The sequence below is a fragment of the Hippoglossus stenolepis genome, chromosome 6 (genome assembly GCF_022539355.2).
Source record: "Hippoglossus stenolepis isolate QCI-W04-F060 chromosome 6, HSTE1.2, whole genome shotgun sequence".
Taxonomy (NCBI): Eukaryota; Metazoa; Chordata; class Actinopteri; order Pleuronectiformes; family Pleuronectidae; genus Hippoglossus; species Hippoglossus stenolepis.
In genome coordinates, this window is record NC_061488.1 from 8,405,956 (window position 1) to 8,431,752 (window position 25,797).

Genomic DNA, 25,797 nt, shown 5'->3' on the forward strand with positions numbered 1-25,797 from the left:
ATGTGACTTATCAGGTTTATATTATGGCATATCTTATAAATTGGGGTTCAGAGAGAGAGGATCTAAAACTGCAAATGAAGTGAAAGTCTTCAGTGACATAAAGGAGACATTCCTCTGGTTTTGTCTTGTGACAGCATCACCAGAGATTTGTTGGGGCCTCGTGCCTTCAACTCAAAGAGGGAGGGTGCGAGTATCATTGCGTCTCCGATGTGTCCCCGTCACATACCTGACGGTGTCTGAATATCTCTGTGAGTCTGGTTCACAGCAGCCTTTCACTGTCTAGAAATCCACTGTAATGCAGTCTTTCAGGTTACGACCCAAAATATTCACTGTGCTCTCCGGGTGCTGTTTGTTCTGTTCAATCTCAAAAAGCGCGTTACACCCAGGCCACGAGTGCACAGGTAAGATGATGACGGGTTGTCTGACACGTTGACTAATTGAAAGGATGTAATAGTGACAAATAGTGGCTGGAATAGTTCCTGCAGGGGAGGCTTGTCACAGTAACACGCAGCCTAAAGGGCGCAGTCGTGATAATGTCCTATAATTGTCCCACTTATCCATCCCTCAGTAAATGGAGCTGACTGAATTAATGAGTTCACTATTCTCCTGTGTGTTTACACAAAAGGATGTGAAATCTACATATTACAGTATTAGTCTAGGGTTCCTCTGAGAACAAATCAATTAGGTGACTGATCCAAAGCTTCAAGTATTGTTCTAGTTATCTATTATATTTACATATGACATATTTACACCAATGTTCCCAGTATTGGCCCTATCCAGAATAAGACAATATTTCGATTATTATGTTTACATGAGTCACTAATGGAATATTCAAATTACCATTTACATGTTGCAGAGCATAACCCGATTATGGCTCAATACATTACGTCCACTATGAAATTATGTCTGATATTATTCCGCCACTTTTAAGACCCCCACACTTTGATGCAACCATTTAGCATTTTTTCTTTCTAATTTTGCAAAAGCTACGACTCACCCAGGGCTTTTGTTGTCAAGCAGTGTTATATCGCAGAATGCTGTGAAAACTCCCAAAGGACTTTATGATGGGATTAAGACATATACATGTCTACATAATGTGATTAAGGTCAGAATACGCCACATGTCATAATGTGATTATTGCTTATTCTGAATATGACCTCATTCGGGTTAAGGTCATCAGAAAATGCTGTTTGCATGGTAGTGTCTAATTCTTACTCTTGCCCTTATTCAGAACAAGACATTTTTTATTGTTACGTTTACTATGTCATACCTTCAACGTTCGTGCAACCTTTTTGAAAATATCTCTATTAATGGAGTTAATATCAGACTAATGGTGCCCAGGTGAACGTTGTTGTTCTTACAACACTGTGTGTGTTGAGGTATGAGTGCAGCTGCTGTGTGTGTGTGTGTGTGTGTGTGTTGTGGGTCTGCAGTAAGAGTACGCCCGGATCGTCGGGCCTCCACAGTGACACACATGTTACTTTGGCCCCGGGAGGAGGTGCTTGGATCAGGTTTGGCAGGTGAGCAGATAGGTGCAGCTCCTCAAACACACCTGGGAAAGGAAAGGTGAATGTGTGTGTGTGTGTGTGTGTGTGTGTGTGTGTGTGTGTGTGTGTGTGTGTGTGTGAAGCAGAGCTGAGCTTTGCCGAACCCTGTAGGGTGTGTGTGTGTTTCCCACAGACACTAGTCTCAGCTGCACATGCGCACTGTGGCAAACTGGGAGGGCAGGAGCTGTTTCGGTATTTACCGGCTTGAGACTTTTCCTCTTGTTCTTTGGACTTTGGATATGGGAAACTGAACAGTTGGAGGCGAGGTAACGTTTGCTAACCGGCTCCTCTCTCAGAATATATTCACTGATTATGTATTTTATTCTGTTCTGACTACTTGTAAACAGCTTTTATTGACAGCCTGAGCTCATTGTGTCGGGATTTAAGTTATTTCCTCGTACTTGCTTTCACTTTGTGTTCCTCAGTGACCGTTGAATGATGACATAACATGTTATTTTACTTGGTTTGAAAGATTTTAATTAAGAAAAACTGTGAGCGTCAGCGCTTCTCTTTCTGCTGTGTCGTCATGTTCCTGTTTGGTGTTAGGCAGTTTGATATGAGGGCCAGGTTTTGCTCTCAGGTAACCATGGCTACGCTGCGTCTCCATAGGCACCGGCCCCTATGTGTCCGTCTTCCACCGCTGTTTGCTTTTCCCAGGAACGACCCCGGCCGGTGTTGGGTCAGAGAGTTCTTCACCAGGCAGTCGTCTGGCTGAAGGATCTGCTTGTTCACTCGATCACAGGTCAAGGTTTTCCTCTGACTCAGCCCACGAGTCATCTCGGATGTAGAGGAGCAGAAACCAAAGCAAGACAATACTTCTGTTGCTAGGGGCCAAAGTCGAGTTCACTCAGAGCGAACATAAAACCTGTATACTGTAGGATTTGTGATCCTCTAAGCTGAGAGAGATGTTTGCACGGCACATCTCTTCCTGCTCTCATTCCTTTGTGGTGCAGACATGGTGGGAAAGCCTGCAGTGTGCCACATGGTGGCACGCCGTGTAATAAGACTCATTACAGCCTCTATTGTCTCCTTCCGCTGCAAGGAGCACAGCTTGAAACACCAAATTAGATGTGGTGGGCTTCGTGCTTCCAAAACAATTCTACACATAGAGGACGAGTCTGGCAATATTTTCAGCAAAAATCCAAACAAAAGACTAGAACCAGCAAGTTTCATAGATGTTCAGGAACTGTTAAAATACTGTCCCATCATCACCTTAAACATGGGCATTGTAATTTATTTAGATTTCATCCCAAATACGCACTCCTGGGGGGGTAAACACTCGCTTTAGCTCCACAAATCAGCAGCTGAAGATAGTCCTCAAGAAATGCATGGTTTTCTGCAGTTTGAGGAACATGCCCAGCCATTTTCAGAATATATGTATCCAGCTTTAATTATGTATTTACCTCCATTAAGGAGATTATGTTTGTTTGTTTTAAAGATATGACAGAAACTACTGGAGGGATTTGCACGAAACTTGGTGGAAGAATGTGTCCTGGAGAAACCCATTACATTTGTTGGGCTTCTGAATCAGGGGCTGGATCCAGGATTGTTTTATCACCTTCTTTAACAATATCTTTTTATATTTTCGCTGATTTCCAGTGCACTGATTTGCATTGGGTCTGCATTCTGGGCTTTTTGCACTACAGTTTTCTTTTTTGTCTTAACGTTGCTTAGATTCTCTATACAATTCTCCATTATTCTCTTCTTATTTATGTAAAACTGTTGGTAGAGGAACGTTTTTTCTTTTTGGAGGTATAAGTTCTACTGAGTAAAACTTTTTAAAAGATCTTTAGTAAGAAAAATGATTCTAGCGGCTTGGTTTGGTATTTTTGTGAAACTTGAAGAACAAAAAAAGCCATCTTGTAAATCTGTAAGTATCTTCCAAAAACAGGTCAGACTGATCGAACTAAAACCAAACTGCACTCAATCGGAGTCAGAGCACTTTACTGTCCATCACAAGTTAATGGAAACGCCTCTTTCAATGCAGCTCACACACAATTCTTCACACTCTCACTCGAGCTATTAACAGAAAAGTGGGCAGAGAAGATTAGATGTAGTCGGTCAGATACAGGCCGTTCAGACAGCGAGAGGGAAACCAATCTGTCGTCTGCTGCCTGAGGACGGGTGTCAGGATCGATTCTGCAGAGCTCCTCTTCTCCTCTGTGCTCTCTGTCCGGGGGCGCTATCCTGAGCCCAAGGTCGTTCACCTTCAGTTCTATCACTGCACAGTGTGCACAGTTGCATTGCAGTTAGGATTACACTGGGTTGTGCGTGTGTGTTTTTAGATGAATCCAATTATATCCTGATCAATACTTGACAATTGTGTTTCTTGTCCTCCGCAGACCTCCCTGCCTCTGCTCTGCAGTACCAGTGTGGATCAGTGGACTACCTGTGTTCTCCACAGCTGGCTAAGAAAGGTCCGACCCCCAGACCATGTCACGACAGGCCCGCCATCAAACCCCGGCCCCAACCCTCCTCCTCACCCAGACCGCAGACCGCACAGAAACCTCAAGGTAAAACGCCGGGACATAGTGTGGCCCCCCTTCAAGGCCGGTTTTGCCATTGGTGCTGTCATTATAATTGAAAGGGGCAACAAGATCAGAGCGCACGGATCAAGATGTCATTTATTCTGCTCTGACAAACACTTTTCTATAACATGGTACGTGTCAGCGGACTGACCTCACTCTGTCACTCACACTGCTCAGTAGGTCACCTCTGTAGGAGTGGCTGGTGTGAAGCAGGGCAGGCGCTACAAAGTGTTTGTGTTCGGGCATCATTTGAAGGAAGCTAAATATAATAAGCTTGTGTGATGCTCAGTAGGACATTACTGAGAAACATGCGGGGACACTACACACAAAGATTTAGAGTAACAGGGCAAGAAGAACCAAAGAGGTTATGTTTTCACCACTGTCCATTAGTTTGTTGGTTGGTTTAATTGTGAGCAGGTTTATATATAAAACACAGGATAGATTTCCACAGTCAGGATTTGTTTTTCTTTCTTTAACATTGCAAGATTTTTCCACATTTTCAGTTGGTCTCACAGAATAAATAATATTAATAATATTTTACATTATATATTTTTCCTCAGAGAGTAATTGATGTTTAAGGGACTGATATTTATGAGTGTGTTCAATCTGGTGCAGATTCAATAAAAGTCCAGGTGGTGGAGGTATTTTCTCTCCTGAGTGCCATTCTAGTTTTACTCTATATTGTCAGTGTTGTTAATGCTGATCATTGTAAGTATTTTATTAAATATAAAAGGGTCAAAACTGAAATTAGACTTCAACATAAATGTTTTAATAAAGTGTTGGGCCACCACAATCCTCCAGAACAGCTTCAATGCTCCTTGGTAAAGCTCTTCATGTCCTGATTGAAGACAGAGAGTTGCCGTCTGACACATTGGTCCACTGGTGAATTCACAATGATACAAAACAGGGACAAGCCAGCGCGTCCTCAAAATGGAGGAGCTGGGACATTTTTGGTTTGATAAGTGACTGCAGGAATTAATCAAATCATTGTAATGTCTTGTGATGAATCAACTCATGATGTCAGCTTTAGCCAGAACAGATGAATCCCACAATTTTCATGCTAATCAAAGCAGTGGCCCCTCGTTCTCTGTGTGGAAGCGTATACATTCATTTTGTTTCTCTGCTCTTCCTGCATCCACACAGTTCCTGACCAGTGTTCTTACACCAGTATAAATTATATGGTTGTAAAATTGAAAGTATATCCTTATATGACACTACGTGGGAAACACCTTTATGAAAAATGTGAAATTAAAATGCTTAAAGACAAGGGAATGATGATATTTTTCCATTCTGCACTGGACAGAAATAACTACCCTATTTCTGAGCACAGTTCTAATACTCACAGTTTAATACGGACACTGTTTCCCACCTGACAGGATGAACTTCCTCTCCAAAGTGTTTCTATTTCACTCATAGCTTATCCTGAGAGAGCCGTTCTGTGAGAACCGGCAGGGAAGTAATAACCCGGGAGCAGGAAGTTTTCAGGGGCAGGAACTAAGGTTGGATCTCGGTGGTCACTGTTCAAAATGCTGAGTTCCTGAGGCCCTCAAAGGTTTTACTGGAAAAAAACTCTGTGGTCAGAAAATGTACACGTTTTTTGTAGTTTTGTTTGTGTATGATTTGCACCACAATTCGTTCACTATATAATTGTTGATAGATACTTTTGCATATGCTGATCAAAATAAAATACCAATTGCAAAGATATCCACACTTTATGATCATTTGAAATGGCAATTAAATTGTTTTACCTAAATAATTATACATTTTTTAAAAGTCTTACCTGCACAATATGTATCAGTGTAATCACAGGTAAAAAGTCTAAATTATAAATCCCCTGGTTTGTCACAACATTGTTTTGAAAGTCTATTTAATGTCTTTTGTGCTATGTGACAGTGACAGGCACAGAGGAAGTGCTCAAACTAACAAGTGTAACTTGTAATTTCCTGGTTTTCACACATTAAAGTGAAGGAAAAAGAAATGCAAATGAAAGATTAGACGATGAAGTTGAGTATGCATGAATGCATAAGTCATGCTGCATTTTAAAGGCAGCTCTGTCATTTCTCTGTCGGTGCTTTTATTTTAAACTAACTGGAACCACAGTAGCTTCACGTATGTCAGCATCCTGTTCTGAAACCAGGAAGTTGGCCGCTGAAGCTCAGAGTTGTTTCGCACAGCACCGCTGCACATCTCTTTCCTGGACTGTGTTTTTTTACTATTTGGAGATCTTTCTTGAGCGTTTTACGAAAAAAAAGCGGTTTTCACACACGGACTCGGCCATGGAGGTTTTCTCTCTCGGATTTATTCGTGTTACCTGATTGGTTTTGTTAACAACTGAAGCCTCACGCATCTCTCTTGCTCTTCTCTTCTCGCCTCGTCTGGACTTCTGCATCTGTAGTGCCCCCTAAACCTGCGCACCTGCTCGCCCTCGGGCAAGACAAGAAACCTAAGAGGATCCCCCCAGCGCCCTCCAGGCCTTTGCCAGCACCCCCTCCTCCACCGAAACCAAAGCCGACTCTGCCCCCTCCTGTCCTGGGAGTACAGCCGCAGAGGGAGGCCCAGAAGGTGGGGCTGCTCATCGAGAGGTTTGAGAATTCAAGGTGAGGAGGACATTTTATCAGAAGCTCGGTTTGTTTGTCAGATACATTGCTTGTTTCATTATGTTCCATATGTCATGTGAACTTTGTTGCTTAAGGCTAGAGAATAAAACCTTTAAAAAGCATCTCAGTATGATTCCAGTGTGAGGTACAGTGCAGTGTTCTAATTCTTCGCTTTGCTACGACTGCTAATAAGCACTTCTCCTTAACTGTGACTGTGTCTCTTACTCTCGTAGGGTCCCAATCCTGGGGGTGCTCCCACGGTCCCAGCTGCACCTGTGCCTGAGAATGGACACTGCGAACGACATCAACTCCTCCTGCGGCCAGGACACGGCGGCGAAGGCTGCAAGAGACTCCTCCGCTGTGGACAAACTTGCACTTGGCAACTCCGAACTAACTCCGGAGGGGTCTGAACTCTCCTGCCTGGCCTCCATGCACATCGACGGCTCCGATGAGGCTCCGCTGGACGAGTGCGCGGAGGTCGACCTCACGCATGGCATCGGTTGCCTTGACGACGTGGAGCGGGAGGAAGGCTCCTCCCATGAGCTCCTGGACAATCCGGACTCCTCGGAGCAGAACGGGAAAATTCCCAACCGGGACAGCGGCATCGACAGCCCGTCATGTGCCGCGGACGGGGAGGTGTTCCCCAACGAGGACGCCATAGACGAGGAGGATCATTACGACAGCGTCACGGAAACGGAGAGCGTGTCCTGCTGTGTTACCCTGGGCAACAAGCGAGACTCAACGCAGGATGAGGATAGTGACTTGGACGAGGGGAGCAGTGGGGAGATGCACCCTCTGACAGACACACAGACTGGGTATACAGCAGACACAACGTCAGAGGCATACAAAGTGAGTACCTCACATTCTTAGGCCTCATCAAGTCATTACCATAAACCTGAACAACCATAATTTAATATCTGAATAACCCCTCTGTGCATCAAAGGTGGTCATTAGTTCTCTCTCTACCCCCCGCACCTTCACTTTTTTATTCATATGTCATGTTGCATCATGATTTTCAGGAATTTTCATTGCGTGCTTAAATTCAGGTCATCGCACTGGTTGAGAAGCTTCATGTCAGACAGTCACACTTCCTTTCATGTAGTGGAAAAAAAAAAAAGTAGCTTGTTTCTATTATTATCATCTCAGCCTGGGTGAACAGTTTCAAAGAATACTTCTGCATGAAACGCTAGACACCGCTGCGGCCTCCGTTTGCCGGTCACAAGTGACGGGCTCATATCTAAAAGCAGCTCCATCGTTCCATAAAAGGATGAATACCTGCCCGAAAGCTGTAACAGGAGCGTGTGAGGGCTGAGAGATGAAAGAGCCCCGAGACAAAAAACCTCCCAACAGATGATCTTCAGTTTCAGCTTTCCCTTGTCCTTCACTTCGACTATTGATTGTAAACAACACTGATACTTCAAACTCTGCACACACTCTTCCTGATGGTGGCCTATATACAGAGTGCGGCATCGGTGCTTCCGTTATTGGAGACAGACAGAGTTCTGATCCAAAAGCATCGAGTCTTAAAATGAAACCCATTGCGGAGGTGATGACAGAAATATGAACCAATGTCAAATGAGAAAAGACAAAAAGCTCAGATGACCGGAAAATGTTCGACAGCGCAATAAACTCAGAGAGCAAAGTTTTATTAAAGCAGCACTGATGTGGTCGTAGCATCGTTACCACGGTTACTGTCTCTGTATTTAAGCTGTTCAACTCAACCCAAACTCACTTGAATGTCACATGGACACAGAACACAGACCTCTGCTGACTGGCCACAGCCAGAGTGTTTCAGGGAAAGGTATCTGCACTGAGCAGTGCTTCCTGATACCAGCCATGCTGTGCAGAGGAAGATTGTGCATGTGTGTGTGCGTGTGCGTGTGCGTGTGCGTGTGCGTTTTTTTAGGATCTTTTCCAGCGTAAATACTGATCTTGTCATGACAAGAAAAACCTCATGGAGACCAAAGCCTAATCAGGCTAAACATCATTTCAGAGCTCCTGGTTAATGTTATGGATAAGATGTTAAAAGTGGTTAGGATTAGGCATGAACTGCACAGGTTTTGGTTAAGCTGTCGACTATGAATGGAAGTCAATGTAAAGTCCTTACAAAGGTAGCTGCATGTATTGTGTGCATGCTTGCGTCTGTGGCTGCACAACTCTCTGAGGCTTCAGTCGACATGTTGAACCTATATAATGAAAACCTTGTCACAGAGGATGTGGGTTTTCAGTGACGTGCGTTGCAAGAGGGTAAGAGATTGAAAAAGAAAACTTCTGCTGACTGAGTACCGTCCACTTTGCAAACATTAAGACATTTTGAGTTCCACTGAACAACCTGTGTTGACAATTCCAGCCTCCTGTCTCGGGTGTGTGCATGTGTGTTAATGCGTGAGATGGCAGTTGTGAAACCGACAATGTTGAAACAGGCCGAATGCATCATGACCCTGATGTGAGTCCACGCGTCACTGAGATGTATTTTATCAGAAACTCACTTCGGTGTTGAATCATACAGCAAGTGAGGGCTCTTTACTTTAATCACACCAGCTAATAACTTATCACTTTCAGATGTTACATCCTCTGAACTAAACTAATGTCAGAAATAGAACTTTGTGAACATCACTTCACTCTTCACAATCTGCTGATCATTTTTTTTGTTTGTCAATAGATCCCATTGGAAAAAAGACCAAAACTGAGAATACTTAACTCCTGAGGGAGAAACTAACAAAAGTACTTTTTACACCTAATTGACGAATGTGACTAAAAAAACATTGAGCTTGACTTTTCTTTAAGAAACCACATCTTTGAGCCATTTATTTAAGAGTTCAGTCTTAAGGAACCTGTGGGCTGGAGGCTGAGAGCCACAGACACACTCAGGAAGTTGGAAAGTTCGGGGAAAGTTTTCACTCCATCTCATTGTTGCTCTAGGTCTTTCATGGGATTTGTTGACAATGAGGAAAAACATAAAAGAATATGGAATACTGCCCATCTTATTAATATTTTAGGAGTGGCCTTATTTGCTTAAAAAGATCATCTGTATTTGCATGAAACATTGTTTAGTTTGTTTCTAGGGGGGGATACATACAGATCCTTAATAACTGCTCAGAATGAGAAAAGAAAAGTTTAAATAAGTGAACTCATCCATTCATTACAATTGACCATATCAGACTTTTAGTTTTTTAAGCTCTTGAGTCATTTATCCCATTGAAACAGTACAGATGTTGCTTTTCTATATCTTTGTAAAACATTTTTTTTGTTATTATCAATCAATCACTCGTTAAAAGATTTATTCTTCAAATCTATGAAGAGAAACCAGATTCTATTATATGATCCATTTAACGCTGACCTCATGGTTCTCAGTTTAAAAGTTCATTGTGACCTGTGTTGAATCAAAGCTTCGAGCTCACAATGAAGCAAATGTCACAGTGTTCAGCTGATACAAAGGGATGACGTGCTCTGTTGAAGCTACATCAAATAAATGGATGTGAGACAACGGCTTAAACTGAAAAAACGACATGAAGGCCACACAGCTGAACAAAAATATCTCCCCTGACAAAAACCAGCCCTAAACAGTAACATTGTGCTGTGTTTGAATAATGTGTTGATGCAGAACTTTAAGTTTAACGTGCTGAAAGAACACTGAAGAACCTGAAGGTTTCCTTTGTGATTTCTCAGTGTGTTTGTGTTCAGGTGTTTGTCTGGGATCTAATTCTTGGTGTTTGTCTGTTTCCCTCAGTGCTCAGAGGCTCAGAGACTCCTGAACATCGCCAACGAGCTTCTCCACACCGAAGAGGCCTACGTCAAGAGACTCAACCTCCTCGACCAGGTAACACCGGGCCTCGGCGTGTGTCTCCTCCTCCTGTCAGTGGTGTTGTGGGTTATATCAGGCTGTCTGGGTGCCTCCGGGCCAGATTTCAATCTCCTAAATGAGCCAGAGGTCTTAGAGATTGAGATCAGGGCTATGCTGGATTAAAAGTGGCACTGTGATCCACTGGACAACAACCCTTCCTCTGTTGACTGGATTACTCAGAGCCGTGTAAACACAATCATGTGAGAAGTTGTGTGGGTGTGTGTGTGCATGTCTGCGTGCATGGTTTGTATTTATAGATGTGCAGCACGAACAAAGTGTGGTGTCTGTCTTTAAAGGGGCACGTACATGTATTGGTGTGAGTATGTGTGTGTGTGTGTGTGTGTGTGTGTTGCAGTGTTTGTGTGTAAATCCCGTGGATTAAAAATGTGTGTTTCCTCACTCTTAGCTGAGTAATTAGAAAGCGTGTCGGTCTTGATGATGCTGCCGAGCTTTAGACATCGAGAGGAGGGCATAACACTTCAAATAAACAAATATTATAAAAACGAATCTGCATTAAAAATAAAATAAACATCTTAATAAAACTAAATCCTATGCTGTAAATATTTAAACTACATTTAATGAGCTTTATTCCGATTCTTTTTTGATGTAATCTCAATTAGCTCCTATACACAGGATTGTTTTTCTTATTTAATCTATTAGTCATTTTCAATAAGGGCCATTACAGTTTCTCATGGTGGAAGTGGACATATTCAAATCCCTTTTCAGTAGTAGTAGTTTCAGCCTGTGTTTGTGATGAGCCTGTAGTCGTGGTTGTTGAGTCTTCTTCCTCTTTGTTCGGCTCATGTGGTGGAGGAGATGCACAGCTGCCCTATCACACAACAGCTCAGGTTTATCTGCTGCTCAGGGCAGAGATCAGTCACAGTTAACTTCCTGTTTTGGCACGACACTTTCACAGCAAACTGATGTGCATTGGATCAACAGCTCCCACCCGTTGTTGTGAATGGGAGAACAGCATCGGGTGGATGGAGACAGCAGGACGTTTTGACCCAATTTAGTGTCTTAATACAAAACTTCCAAACATTTCTTGTCTCCAGCTTCTCAACTGTGATGAATTGCTTCTTTTCTCTTTTTTATATTATTGCAAATCAAAAATCTTAAGGTTTTAAACTGTCAGTCACACAAAACAAGCAACTAGAAGATGAAATATTTCTCTCCGAGTAATTCTGAGGGGAAGTTTTTTAATAATTTTAGAGACTACAGATACGAATAAAGAAATGATTGACAGGGAAAGTAATCGTTGTGGTTTGCATTGGGTCATTATATCAGTGACATTTGTCAACAGTTGCTTTACAATCCTAAGTAAACTGAAAGTAAGTTTATATTTTACAGTTTATCTTAGTTTATCTGAGTGTCCTACAATAACAAATGAGCAGCGAGGCTTCAGCTGACTCAGATCTCCTTACTGGTCTCCGAGCTGGAGAAACATTTATGTCTAAGTGGACACACAACAACATGGAGATGTCTGTGTCTCTGTTTACCTGCCTGCTCCATAAACAGGAGTCGGATTCAGGGTGTTTAGAAATAGCTGCGCTAATACAAGTGTTGTTATCTTTCTCCAGGTATTTTGCACTAAGCTCACAGAGGCTGGAATCCCTCAGGACGTCATTACAGGGATCTTCTCCAACATCTCCTCCATCTACTGCTTCCACGACAAGTTCCTGCTCCCCGAGCTCAAGACACGGATTACAGGAGAGTGGTAAGGACGAAGCTTTCCCGTCAGTGTGATGTTATTCCACAGATGGTTTTGGCTCAGTTAGTGGTCAGTTGGGCCCGTTGCTGTTGGCCGAATCTCTCAGACAGCTGGGCGGCAGTGGGGGCATCTGCTGTCAGGTTGTGTGTTTGGTGTGTGTCAGAGTCGCCGATTGAGGGCGTTTTCTGTCTCTCTTTCACACTAAGCAGGGTATTTGCCCACAGTGTGTGTAATCTTGCCAACGTCAGCTGCCCTTGGTAGATAATGACTCCTCTAGAGGCCCGTGTTTAGGGAAATCACCTGTTATTTTCTGGAACTCATTAAAATGCATTGGCTTAGATTGGAGGAAAAGAAGAAAAGTGCACCATGGGAAGAAAGTTCATAAGAGGGATTAATTTGTGCAAATGTTTCTGAGATTAGTCTCATCTTTTATGAGCCGGCTTTAGTTTCCTGCTTGGAAAGTAAAGATGTAATTGTAACACCTGAAGGAAACTTTTATTTACCAGCCACACACTTCAAGGAGATCTTATCTCCCAGCATGCACTGGGGATTTTCCCTAAAGCTTCACACTTGCAGTATTCGCATCTATATATTGACAAGTAACTTAATTTCAACAAGATATGAAATCCTGCTGCTTCTTCTCATGAGACAGAATAAAAATAACTTGTTGTTGATGTGGTTGTTTGTTTGTGTTTGCTGCAGGGACTCGAACCCTCGTATTGGAGACATCCTCCAGAAACTGGCTCCGTTTATGAAGATGTATGGAGAGTATGTGAAGAACTTCGACCGAGCGATGGACCTGGTTAACACCTGGACGCAGCGCTCTTCACAGTTCAAGAGTGTTGTCCAGAATATACAGGTATATATACTCCTGCTTCTCCAGAGTTTTCTGTCCAGCGAGCATTTTGTTCATCTTCTTAATCTCTTCTTTTTTGTGGTCAAACAGTTCAAATAAGCCCTAACCCTTTTGTTTTTGTGTTGGGAACATCAGAAACAGGATGTGTGTGGGAACCTGACGCTGCAGCACCACATGCTGGAACCAGTCCAAAGGATTCCTCGCTACGAGCTGCTGCTCAAAGACTACCTGAAAAAACTGCCTGACGACGCCCTCGACAGGAAAGACGCAGAGAGTGAGATACTTAACCTGCTGTTTTTACTGCAACACACAAACACACTCAAATACAGCGTTCAGAGAAATCTTCCCACTCCCAGTCCACTCTTCTGACAACCTTGGGTCGGGTGTCCACACCCATGGTGCAGTCCACTGCTCAGTACTGACTTGTTTTAGTGTTTAAAACTGTAGTTTTCCTTATAGATTTTGAAATAAAATGGCTGAAAAAACCTGTTAACAAGAAAAGAACAACACATTTCTAGATGAGAGTGATGAGGAGGGGAAAGTGCAGGAACTTGGTTGAACTACATTTCTAAAGCTAACATAGAAGCGCTACCATTCAGCTAAACCCTCGACAATAATTAGATGTGGCATGAACACAAAGAGGTCAACAGAAAGACCTGAGAGAGGGTGAACCGATGCAGAGCCACATTCCAAAGAGCAATGATGGAGCGGAGACGCGTCCACTTGAGTTGATAATGAACATGTGTGTTACATGACTCCATGACTGTACAAGGGCAGGAGGAGAAAGTGGAAGGGAAGTGCTGGTCTTTGAAATCGGATTATCTGAGTTGGTATCTGTTCTCCCAGCAAACGGCCACTTTACCCCCGACTGTGTCAAACCTCTCCAGTTGTTGGGATGAACAAAATTCACGGTGTAGCATGTGAACACAACCTTGTGTGAGAACAGTAACTGTTGACTGCTGGTCCACTTTTGTTTTTGCTCCAACCTTGACTGGGAGTCAGTTGTTGAGATTTTCCATTTCGTGATTCTATGATATCGTCCCATTTTGCACAGACACACGTGCAATGTCACGTGCTGCAGATTAAACAGAGATTAAATCAGAATCCCGAAACTATTCACAGTGCTTTTAAGGATATGTTTGATTTCTCCCTGGCTCCTCCCAGACAGTATATTTAGAAAATACCACGTGCAGAGAAGATGCTAAGTGGAGGCAAACAGTTGTGTGAAGGTTTGGCGACGTAATGTGTGACATCACCTTAACCAAACTTGTAACCTTGCTTTTATTTTCTCTCTGTTACTTTAACTCACTGCACACATGTCTCAAAAATCTTCTTTTAAATCTCTCTGAAAGACATATTTTTATAAATAGCATTGAATATAAATTATGATTTGTATTAGTATTATTGAGATTATGTGTACAGCACAAATTAATTGTTTTATTTGTAAGATTTAAAGAAAATCCTCTGATTTGTGTAAACTGGTTGCTTCAGTGGTGCTCTGGTTAATTTAGATTTGGATGCAAGTCATTCACCAGCCTCCTGTGACACAGTTGTTGGTTTGTCGCCTGTTGGACGAGCACATTTCACCCTGATGCTTTAAATAGACCTTTGTGCTGTGTGTGTACTTTCATCCTCTGCCTCATGACACACTTCATGTTGATGTCCGACCTTTCATGCCGACAAATGAAATTAATGGAGTTTGGAGTCCAGGGGAAAATGGGGGGGGTTTCTCACCCTGCTCCGGTTGGAAATCAGTTTTATCGCAGTTGTCACGGCCTCATTTTCCCAGAGTGTGTGTCGCTTGTGTTAATGTAGGCCTCCATTAAAGTGGCTGATTCAGGTGTTTTCTACTGGGCTGAAATCCAGCTAATGCACCGAGGGTGTTTTAATGTGAAGAGTGTGCACTTTTGGCGCATTCTGATCATGCGAAGGTCGGTTTTACTCAAACATCATCTCACCTGTGTTCATTTTGTGTTACAGAGGCGGTGGAGCTGATCTCTACTGCAGCGAACCACTCCAATGCAGCAATCAGGAAAATGGTAAAACTCTCTTTAACACATCGCTTCTCTTTTCTGTCTTTTTGTGTCGTCTCGTTTCAACACTCTGTCGCGTTGAGCTTCGTAAAAAAAACAGCCGCGTCAACCAGCCAATCAGGGAGATGCTGATGCCTCACTGTCTGTCAGCAACATCGCAAGTGTTTGTCTGATGGAGTGAATGAGTCGAATCGGTACAGACAGGAAGTTGCAGTTTCCTGCCTTGAGTTTCACAGCTTGCGGAAGCCGGACTGACTTTCTTCACGATCATCCTCCTCATCTCTTTCCTCCGTCTGGACATGAAAATGCTTCTCACATCCTTTAAACGATGTAAGCGCACAAGTTTATGAATCAATAAAGAAATAGTAGGAGTGCGTACCTAAGAGTCCCCTTATGAAACCACATTTAAAGCCACTACATCTGGATTTTTACTTCGATCTGCACCGAATTGCACACACTCATAAATAACAGTCCCCTTGATATGTCTGATTTTGAATTACTCTCTGAGAAATCTAGGAAAATGTTGAAAATGCAATGTTTTAAGAAAGTGGTGAATAAAAATCCCTCATTCGCCCCCTGATCCAAATGTTGTGGTAACACGTCCAGTAGTTTTTGCGTAATCCTTCTTACATACAAATTGAAATGAGATGATAATACCACGAGTGAATGGAAGCCTTAGCTGATAATAAAATGACTCCATCTGCTGGCGTGTGGCTCACAGCTCTGTCTCGGTCTTCTCACTCTCTGGTGTCTTTCCTCATCATCCTGTGGCCTGATGTTTTCAGGAGAAGATGAACAAGCTCCTGGAGGTGTACGAGCGGCTCGGGGGGGAGGAGGACATCGTTAACCCCGCCAACGAGCTCATCAAAGAAGGACATATCAAGAAGATGTCGGCCAAAAACGGAACGGCACAAGACCGATACCTCTACTTGGTGAGAGGGCTGAAGTGTTTTAATTAGAGAGAGAGATAGGAGAGCTGGAGGGTGTCTGTATCTTTCCATGTTATTACCTGCACTGTTCATCATCTGCAGTGTTTCTGTCCCTGCTCCAGTTCAACAATATGGTGCTGTACTGCGTGCCTAAACTCCGACTGATGGGACAGAAGTTCAGTGTCAGAGAGAGGATTGACATCGCCGGCATGGAGGTGCAGTGATCATGTCCTTCTTTCTTTTCTAATTTTATTTTTTCTGTTCGTGTGAAAACTAACTGACCTCTGCCTCTCGTCCTCAGGTTCAGGAGAATGTGAAGCAGAACCTTCCTCACACCTTCGCCATCATCGGCAAGCAGCGCTCACTGGAGCTGCAAGCCAGGTAAAGATGGCCCAGTCATTCCTATGGAAATTATTATATATATTATATATCCATCCATTATCTATACTGCTGATGCTTTGTGGTGGAGCCAACCCCAGCTGACATTGGGCGAGAGGCGGAGTGCACCCTGGACGGGTCACCGGTTTATTACAGGGCCAATATCCAAACAACCATTCACACTCACGTTCACATCAATTAACCTAACCCCAATCTGCAAGAATTAGGACTGTGGGATTCGAACAGGCAACTTTCTTTTTGTGAGGCAACAGTGTTCACCACTTTTCCACCATGTTGCCATGATCATATGTATAAAATAGAAATATATATATATATAAACCAACCAAAATACCTTAGTAACCAGTAAATATTGAAATTATTAAAGAACTTATTATGAATATGTTGTTTTATTTCCTTTTAATGTAGATGTTTATTTATTCACTTGGACTCAAATATGACCTGATTCGATTATCAAGGTTACGGTGACCAGATACGAGTCTGGAAAATGTTGTATGAAGACTGAACTGCACTGATTGGTGGAGGCATAGAACCACGGGGCTAATTCTAGTTTATTTTATAATGTCCTGCTTATTTAATATCTAACACCCTTGGACTCCGTACATGCTTATTTTAATGTGGGTTTACGTCTGACAAAATCGTTTCATCTCATTTTATTTGCTTTACAGGACAGCTGAAGAGAAGGAAGATTGGATTCAGGCAAGGATCTGACACACACACACACATACAGTGCACCCACACACAGTCTGTCTCTCGTGCACACGTGCAGCTTTTTGGGCCTGTGCCTTCAATAGTTCTAGTTTGTAAAAGAATGGAATTAGCACACAGGGAAAAAAACTGTCCCCACACTCATTCAGTGTGTCAGGGAATTATATTTCCTAATAAAGCCCCTCATTATTGTGCATTTAGCCCATTACAGCAGAGTAAAGCTGATTAAACCATTTTCACCAGCTGGAAACGTGGGCGGGCGTGTTGCAAAGGGCCTGAGAGCTTTTCTTTGTGTTTTCAGTCTGTAAGATAAGAGAGGGATGGAAATGAGTATAAACTAAGAGTCGCATTTAAACTCAATAGAGAAAAAACAGATTCTCGGGACAGGTCTCCGGACTTTGGTGTTGAGGTTGTAGCAGTAGGACCATGATGCTTTGAGAGCTGTGATGTCATCGCTCTTGTCATTCATTTAGTGCATGCTCAGATCAGACATTCGCTTTTTTTCAGTAAACTGGCGTTCAACTTTCTTTGATCTCTTCTGTTTCACTTCAGTAAATCCTTTTAAGTGGAGAAACAGAATCTGTGGGACACTAAACATAAGATCAAACATTTTTACGTCACAAGCACAGAAAGAATAAATATACATAAAAGGCCATTGTGTCTGATCAATAATCCGTCTCTTCTCTTTGTTTTCTTCCTCCCTTTTCTCCGTGATCTCCTCTCCTCTTCATCTCCTTCCACTCGTAGGTGATCCTGGCCACGATCGAGAGGCACAAGCAGAACAGCGAGACGTTCAACAAAGCTTTCAACAGCTCCTTCTCTCGAGAGGACGACCACCTCCCTGACTCACCGGTCAGTCACCCAGTTCCCTGATCCCTCAGTTTGTGGCTCATCCTCTGGGATGAATCACGGGAGGCTAGCTGCAAATGAGTTTGTCATCATGCTCTGGTCTTTGTCTGCTTGAGCAACCGTCCATCTATGGATGTGCTAGTATCATACACACAATACACACACACCTTAAGAAGCTTTTTCCTTTGTGTTCAATCCCAACAGTCACACACGTAGCGTCTGCGAGTCTCTTCTCCCAGAACTCTCTCATGACCTAATAGGGAAAGTCAAAGTATATACAAAAGTCTTATGGATCTGGTTTGACCCACTTTGTGCTGACCAGAGCTGGACGCCGTCCAAGTGACTCACACAAGCCAGAGGACGAGATGAAGCAGGTCAAGACTGACACCTAGTGGTGAAGACGTCTGACTGCAGGAGGACGCTGACGTCTCCAGTAAATGTAATCTTTGTTGGTTCTGCTCCTCAGGGTCCCTGGTGCAGCCAATCCATGGACTCGGACAGTGAAAGACTGCACGAGAGGGTAAGATACTAATAACATCTACTGTCACCTGGTATGTTGGTGGTACTTGAGGTTTTTCTTATACCTATGAAAACCACAGCTGGAGATTGTCTGGGTCAGATGCGTTCACGACAACAGGAAAATGTCTGGAACATTCAGGCGAGCATTGGCGCCAGGTTAGAGCAGCAGGAGAACGGCCCATAAATTCTGCTGTGGAGATCACATGTTTTTGTTTGCAGCACATAGACTTTGGCCCTTATCCCCAAAATTCTTGAATCTCGTTGTCTTTCCAAGTTGACATCTTGGTCTTATAGTCGTACGGCTCCTCTTTTCATCCTGTGCTATTTTTATGCTATAAAAACAAGGTGAAACATCATGATTGACAGATGAGACTGACCTCCTATTGGTCGAGCATGTGAATCGCCAGGATCCTTCTACCGTGACTCCATCCCCTGATTGCCACTGGCTCTAGATGGTCAAGATGGTGGCCTTCGGGATATTCCGGCCTAATTTCTGGATAGTGGGAGGAAGTGGACACACGTGGTCCATCTTTATACACAGTCTACGGTGTGCACACGTGTTTTAAGGAACATAAAGTAGCTCAACTGCAAATGCAACTAAGCATCTGTCCTTATTTTAAGTACATCTGCTCTTAATAACATTAAAAAGGAAAAATATATCTATGTGATAGTTTCTAAAAACATCTGATATTTTTCTATAAAGATAATGAGTTGTTAGTATTTGTTATGCTTTTTTCTCTGGTAATTCAGGTTCATTGATCTCAAGCTGAATGATTGTGGTGACAATAATAACGGCAATCTGTTTCTTTTGTCTAAAAAACAGTTTAGTTCCCATTGACAAACCCACTCCCACTCTCATGTTACCTGTTTAAACGGAGATGAATTTCACCTTCAGAATAACAACCTGGCAGCCTGCTCTCTCCATCTGACCCCCGCTCCAGTTGTCTTTCGGAGAAGGATAGTGTGTCTGTGTGGGTGGCCGTCTGCCTGGGTCTTCTCTTGACAAGAAACTTAAGATACACAGCCAGACAAACAAAGGATGGAGCGGGACGAGCCGTCAGACATTCCTTCATGTTCAGCTGTGCTTAAAATGACCGGGCTGATGACCTCGACACATGACTCCTGTGTTGTTGTTTTTTTCTCTCCTACAGAAGAGTTCCAGGAAAAAGGACAAAGAGAAGCAAACATGTAAAGGCTGCAACGAGAGCTTCAATTTCACCAAGCGCAAACACCACTGCAAGTCCTGCGGAGCGGTGAGCACACACGGAAGGAGATAGATTCAGGCACTGCTTGTTGGAAAACAAGTGGAACGTTTCTTTCAGACATTTAACCGTTCACAACGGAGCCGCTTCTCAACGCTGTCTCTCTTCTTTCCCTGCTCCTTCTGCAGGCCATCTGTGCAAAGTGCTCAAAGACCCTGGACAACAAAACGAGCCGAGTGTGCCCAGAGTGTTTCGAAGCGAGCCTCAGTCTGGAGAATCTCGGAGTCAGTGAACAGAAGAGGAAAGCAGCGCCTGAGGTGAGACACACACTCAGACACAAACAAAACCAAGAACACACACACACACACACAGACTCACACACACTGAGAAAGACTGCGCAGCATGTGGATTGTAGTTTATTTTTCTGCCTCCGTTCCTGCCAGTCCAATCCATCTCTCTGTGTACGTCAGTGCTGAAAGTCAACCAGGGTTCAGCAGAACCAGATTCCTCTGATGGCAACAAAGAGAAAGCACAGAAGTGTAGTTAAGACCAGTGTTTGAATACTGAACTCCCTGTGTGGTCTGGAATCATTGTACACACACACACACACACACACACACACACACACACACTCTATTTGGACACTTGTGAATGTACAAACGTTCACATTGAAAGATCAACTAATCCCTATTTGACTAATATCATAAAGAGATCTGAGCTTAGGGACGACCAGTCGTCTCCGCTGACTCGACAGTCTGGCAGCTTCAGGTGTCGCTGTACACTAATCTGACAGGAGAATACCGTCATATATAATATTGATAATATAATGTAATAATACTATATAATATATTATAATATAAATATTTCAGTTCATTCAGTTAAAGGTTCAGTGTGTACGATTAAGGTGAAAGGGATCTATTGGCAGAAATTAAATATACCTTAATCCTAGTGATGTTTTCACGAGTGTATTTGATCTAATTTGTACTAATTGTTGTTTTCTTTACTCTTTATATTTAAATACTTTATATTTACATCAGGAGCGGGTCCTCTCTACAGAGGCCGCCATGTTTTTTACAGTAGCCCAGACTGGAGAAACTAAACACCTAAAAGTCTGACCTGCAGTGACATTAGACACCACAAGGGGGGGGCTGTGGGCCATAGAGGTGTTGGAGCAGGGGGCAGCTGGAGCTCGATCACCTGTCAATGTACAAATCTGACTGTGTCCTACATCCTGGTTATGTAACGGTGAACACACACTCATCAAATTTAAATCTCCAAGACCTGATTCAGACGGATTTCAATTACACACTAATTCCAACCAATACTAATAATAATGATTAATGCCAACACCTTTAAAAACTAAAGTAAAAAAGGTAATTTATAAGATAAGATGAAGCTTTATTGATCCACACCCCGGGGAAATTAACCTGTTACAGCAGCAGACTAGTGAGAATGAGGAAGACAAGAGAATATATGAAATATAATATAAAAAGGCAATCAAATTTAAAAAAGAAATAAAGAATACAGAATATGTACATAATATACACCTGTGACTACAGAAATATTGTTTGTATAGAAATGTAATTGAGTAAAGTGCAGTGGCACAGGATGATTGCACGAGCAGGTAAAAATGTATTTGTGCACAAGTATATATACATATTGAGATAGACGTGTCCTTATATGTGCTAAATAGAGTATAGCATATTATATATATGGATATAAATTAACTATAGTAAACTAAAAACTGTATATTTGATGAATTACAACTATAGAAAGTTGTTTATAAATATATATGTATAAAATAAACATAAAGGTATAAAATAATTGATCTGATCTGTGTTTTTCTTTTATCTCAGTTGGAACAGTTGTGTTTATTGCATTTAACAGCATATGGACCTTTTATTAATTTGTGTATACGTCTATATTATTGTACCTTTTCAGAGACAGTCATCTCTAGTGGGGGAGAACTGTTTAATGAGCGGCCACCTCCAAGTGCAGGAGAAAGGGAAGAGCTGGAACAAGATGTGGGTGGCTGTCACCAAGGCTGAGCCACTGGTGCTGTTCTTGCAGAGCAGTGGGCAGGTAAGAGTTAAACAAACACACAAACACAAACACAAACACACACCAATATATAGACAAAAAGGACAATAGACATTGCAAAAGTTCATCCACATGACCACACAACCAGTCCTCTCTTATAAATCTGCTGCACCCGCTGGGACTGTTCCTATACATCCCGTGAGCCTCCTCCTCTTGAAGTAGGACATCTGTGCAGTACAGCCGCAGAGCACATCCCTGAGTGTGTGTGTGTGTCTGTCTGTGTCTGTGTGTAAATCAGATCTGCTCAATCCTGCCTGTGCCGGGTCTGTCTGTGCTCTGTAGATTTGGGCCAGGAGGATTTGGTTGTCCTGGATGTGACCTCAGGTATAGCCTCTGTCTGTGTGTGCTCGGGCTTTAGTTCGCACCGACCAGATGAGGCAACGTTACCGTAATTCCTTGAAATCGTGGGTTTGTATGTGTACAACTACATCTGCTCCGCTCATCCCGAGGAGGTGCGAATAACGAGCGGTTTACACGATTGCTTGAAATAAAATAATAATAAAAAAAAGATATCCCAGGGCAATCATGTTTGGAAAGCTTTCCCCGAGAGGCCATCATTCATATCACAGTGGATGGCACAGAAGGGAAGTCAGGCTGTTAAAGCCGCCCCGGGTTTCATTTCCAAGACTAATATCCCAATCCCACTGCAGAAAGCTGCCATTCCAAAGATTAGGATTAATGGGAGTTGGATGAGCATTTCCTGATTATACAGAAAGGAAGAGGGGGAAGGGAGAGAGGAGGACAGGGTTTATTGTACATGCCGGACGGAATTTATTCTCGTGCAACTGAAATGACAAGCTGTTGCTTTATTGTTCGAGGCAAAATCAATTTTAAATACCACGAGATGATTCTGATTTGTAGATAAAATATGAAAAAGATGAAGTTCATTGATCCCACGTCGGGGAAATTCACTTGCTACAGCAACAGAGGACATGTGATTGTTTTAAACAGAATAAAAATAGGCAACAATAATCAAATAAAAAGAAAATAATAGAAAATGCATTAATGGATTATTTATATATTATGGGTAGAGAAAAGTACTTGAGTAAAGTGTAAAACTGTATTACTGTTATAAGTAAATATGCAGGTATGTAATATGATTTATAATATGATAAATGTGAGTATGTGTTATACTTTGTACATATATATAGGAATAATTTCACAGTAGTACACTTAATAATATCCCTATACATATACACAGGCAGGTATGGTATACAATATGAATATGAGTATAAAATGGCATGTGTCCTGATTCTTGTAGGACTCTAAAGGGGCGCGGGCGGTGCCTCTCCCCGGGTTCGAGGTGAGCGCGTCGCCGCCATCGGCAGCAGAGAAGTCCGAGGGGAAACACGCAGTCCGGCTCACTCACGCGCAGCAAACTTTGCTCCTAAGTGCCCAAGATGCAGAAGTTCAGGCCAAGTGGATCGACGTCCTCTCCAGAGCTGCACGCGGAGAATCGCCCACGGATTCGTCGACCAGCCTGACGGAACACAGGAAGAGCCAGTAGTGGCCAAAAGGAGCCAAAGGACTCGTGCCCACTCCTTCCCTCCTCCCTCCCTCTCCTGTGTATAGAGCACACATTACTTGAATTCACTTTACCTTGGCACTTTTTGTTTTGTTTTCTTTTGTTTTCTTTTGAAAGGACCACTCAATCCTTCCCATGCCACTTCAATCTTACTTTCATCATCACACAGCTTCTTCTTCCTCTCTTTCCATCTTTCCGCCCGTCTTGGACAAACAAACGAATAGAAGGACTGTGTTATCGTGCCGCCGACACCACTGTATGCACACGTATGTGTTGTTAGGATATTTTATTTCTCTCCGTGTTTTCAGCAGCCGGAGAGGAACGTTGAAGAAGTCATGTTTTATTTGTAATATAGCTGAATAAGGTTCCTGTATGATTTTTTTTAATTAATAATGAAGTTCCTTGTACATGATGCGACTGTGTTGTGAAGCATTAACTCTTCCATTTGTGTGTGTGTGTGCGTGCGTGCGTGTGTGTGTGTGTTTGAGTGTGAGCCCACTCCCATGTTTATTAAGTATTGAATGTTAGTGTAAGAAACCTGCGGCACCTCTCTGTCTTCATCAGTCCTGTGTGCGGACACAGTGGCAGTTCAGTGGGTATTGTACAGTATGTAAACTATAGTGTGATGCAAGGAAACAAAGAAAAGAAAAGACATTTTAACTTAAAAAATAACGTTGATGGATGAAAAGATGTGTAAACTTGTGGCTGGCCACCTGATGCTCCCGCTGTCTGCTCCCATCTGACAGACTCTCGCCTTATGCTCTCCTGTTCTTTAACCTGAGTCCCATCGGCCACGTCTCCTGTGACTCGTCCAGAATGGGATCAATTCTGAGCCAGGTTCAGAAAATACAGCAGTAAAATAAACCCTTTCCATGTACTTCTCTCTTTCTCGCAGCATAGAATCGGATTGTCTGCTTCTCCCTCCCCCCCCCGTCAGTGATGTGATGGAAACCAAGTACTGTACTGTAGAGCTGTTTAATCTGCCTTGCCCCGCCCCCCCCGGTCCCCTGCTCCTATCAGCACCAGCCTTTAAGCAAAAGTAGCAAAAAAAAATCTCGTCATTGGATCTTTGTGCATGTAAAATCACTCATATTTATGTACCGTGCTTTGAAATATCGCCCCCGCCCCCCCTCCCCCTTTTTTAATGCTCCAGAATTCATTCTTGTCGTACTGTAAGTGAGCAGAGTCTGCATTGAGTGTTTTTGAACATGGATTGTGCACAGTGGAAAAGCAGTCAAGCATATCATCAATAAACCGATGTTGTGGTTCATTCAGTACCACGCTGTCCGAGCAGATCTTCACATGTTTTCTGTCTGTACTAATGCTTCTGTGTGTGTTCCGTAATGAAACACACACACACACACACACACTAGTACACGTAAGTGAACGATTGATCCACAAACCCACTCGAGCGCTTAAAGACATAAACGGATGTTCATTGCCTCCAGCCGCTGATCTTGTATTGATATCACACCAGACAGCATATGAAATCATGTCAGCAGCAGATATTTGTTTTAATATGCTGATGGTATTTAAGAGGATTAATGTTGCACATTCTCCGTGTGTGTGTGTGTGTGTGTGTGTGTGTGTGTACGTGTCATCTCGGGTTACGACCACCGTATACCGCAGTTTTATTTCAATTCCTTTTTATTTCATCTTCGCTTCCAGTTTTCTCTCCTGTTTGGATTATTCACAACGACTGAAAATAGTGTTCGGATGAATTTGATATTCAGTATTTTTTCCCGACTCCATCCACTTTAATAGCAGAAGGTAAAAGTCAAAAAGAAGAAACTTTACAGCTGCACAGTGACATTAGTCCTTGGAGAAAAATGCACAATTATAAAAAAATGAAATTATACAAATATTTTTTAAAGATATATAAAAAAAAAAAAAGATCATATGACTGCCACTATATATACTGTACAAGCATTTATGAATGAGCAAGTAGCCACAATTTATTACTGAATCTATGAAAACAAGGGTTTCGCAGCCTGTGTGAGGCTTTGAGATGATGCTATAATGACAATGTTAATATAGTAATGTTTAGCAGGTATTATGTTTACCAACAAAGAGTTGTGTGTTATCTTATCTTATCTTATCTTGCACTTACTAGGCACTAGCAAGGCCCAACAGCTCCCTTACATTCAAACAAGCTGCACCAAATTGGACAAACATTCATAGAAGTCAGTTTCCTAAATGTGCCTAATTTTTGGATCAAAATTCATGAATTATTCCCTGGGAAATTAATGAAATCAAAAATTAAATTCTCACAGTGATAAAGAAAGTAAAAGGAAATCCTGGATCCGCCCCCTGATCCAGATCCACACCAAACTCCTAATTGGTTCGTGTCTGTCCCAGAACATTATCTTTCCACCAAGATTTGTGTTAATCTGTCCAGTATAGTTTTTATATAATCTTCAACAAACAATCAAACAGAAGTGAAAACCTAACTT

At 42.5% G+C, this 25,797-nt stretch overlaps 1 protein-coding gene across 1 annotated transcript in view; it reads left to right on the plus strand.

Moving 5' to 3' along the window:
• fgd (faciogenital dysplasia) overlaps positions 1 to 24,639 on the plus strand; it is a 55,429-nt gene extending 30,790 nt beyond the window's left edge. Inside the window, exons 2-19 of the mRNA XM_035159042.2 lie at positions 3,890 to 4,060; positions 6,471 to 6,672; positions 6,906 to 7,521; positions 10,403 to 10,492; positions 12,097 to 12,233; positions 12,930 to 13,086; positions 13,219 to 13,357; positions 15,064 to 15,122; positions 15,902 to 16,048; positions 16,168 to 16,260; positions 16,347 to 16,426; positions 17,110 to 17,140; positions 17,897 to 18,001; positions 18,465 to 18,518; positions 19,669 to 19,770; positions 19,908 to 20,036; positions 21,661 to 21,801; positions 23,081 to 24,639. Of these exons, the coding sequence (XP_035014933.2) occupies positions 3,890 to 4,060; positions 6,471 to 6,672; positions 6,906 to 7,521; positions 10,403 to 10,492; positions 12,097 to 12,233; positions 12,930 to 13,086; positions 13,219 to 13,357; positions 15,064 to 15,122; positions 15,902 to 16,048; positions 16,168 to 16,260; positions 16,347 to 16,426; positions 17,110 to 17,140; positions 17,897 to 18,001; positions 18,465 to 18,518; positions 19,669 to 19,770; positions 19,908 to 20,036; positions 21,661 to 21,801; positions 23,081 to 23,326 (2,699 nt within the window). The 3' untranslated portion in view covers positions 23,327 to 24,639. The remainder of the gene's footprint in view (positions 1 to 3,889; positions 4,061 to 6,470; positions 6,673 to 6,905; positions 7,522 to 10,402; positions 10,493 to 12,096; positions 12,234 to 12,929; positions 13,087 to 13,218; positions 13,358 to 15,063; positions 15,123 to 15,901; positions 16,049 to 16,167; positions 16,261 to 16,346; positions 16,427 to 17,109; positions 17,141 to 17,896; positions 18,002 to 18,464; positions 18,519 to 19,668; positions 19,771 to 19,907; positions 20,037 to 21,660; positions 21,802 to 23,080) is intronic.
• The last annotated feature ends 1,158 nt before the right edge of the window (positions 24,640 to 25,797 follow it).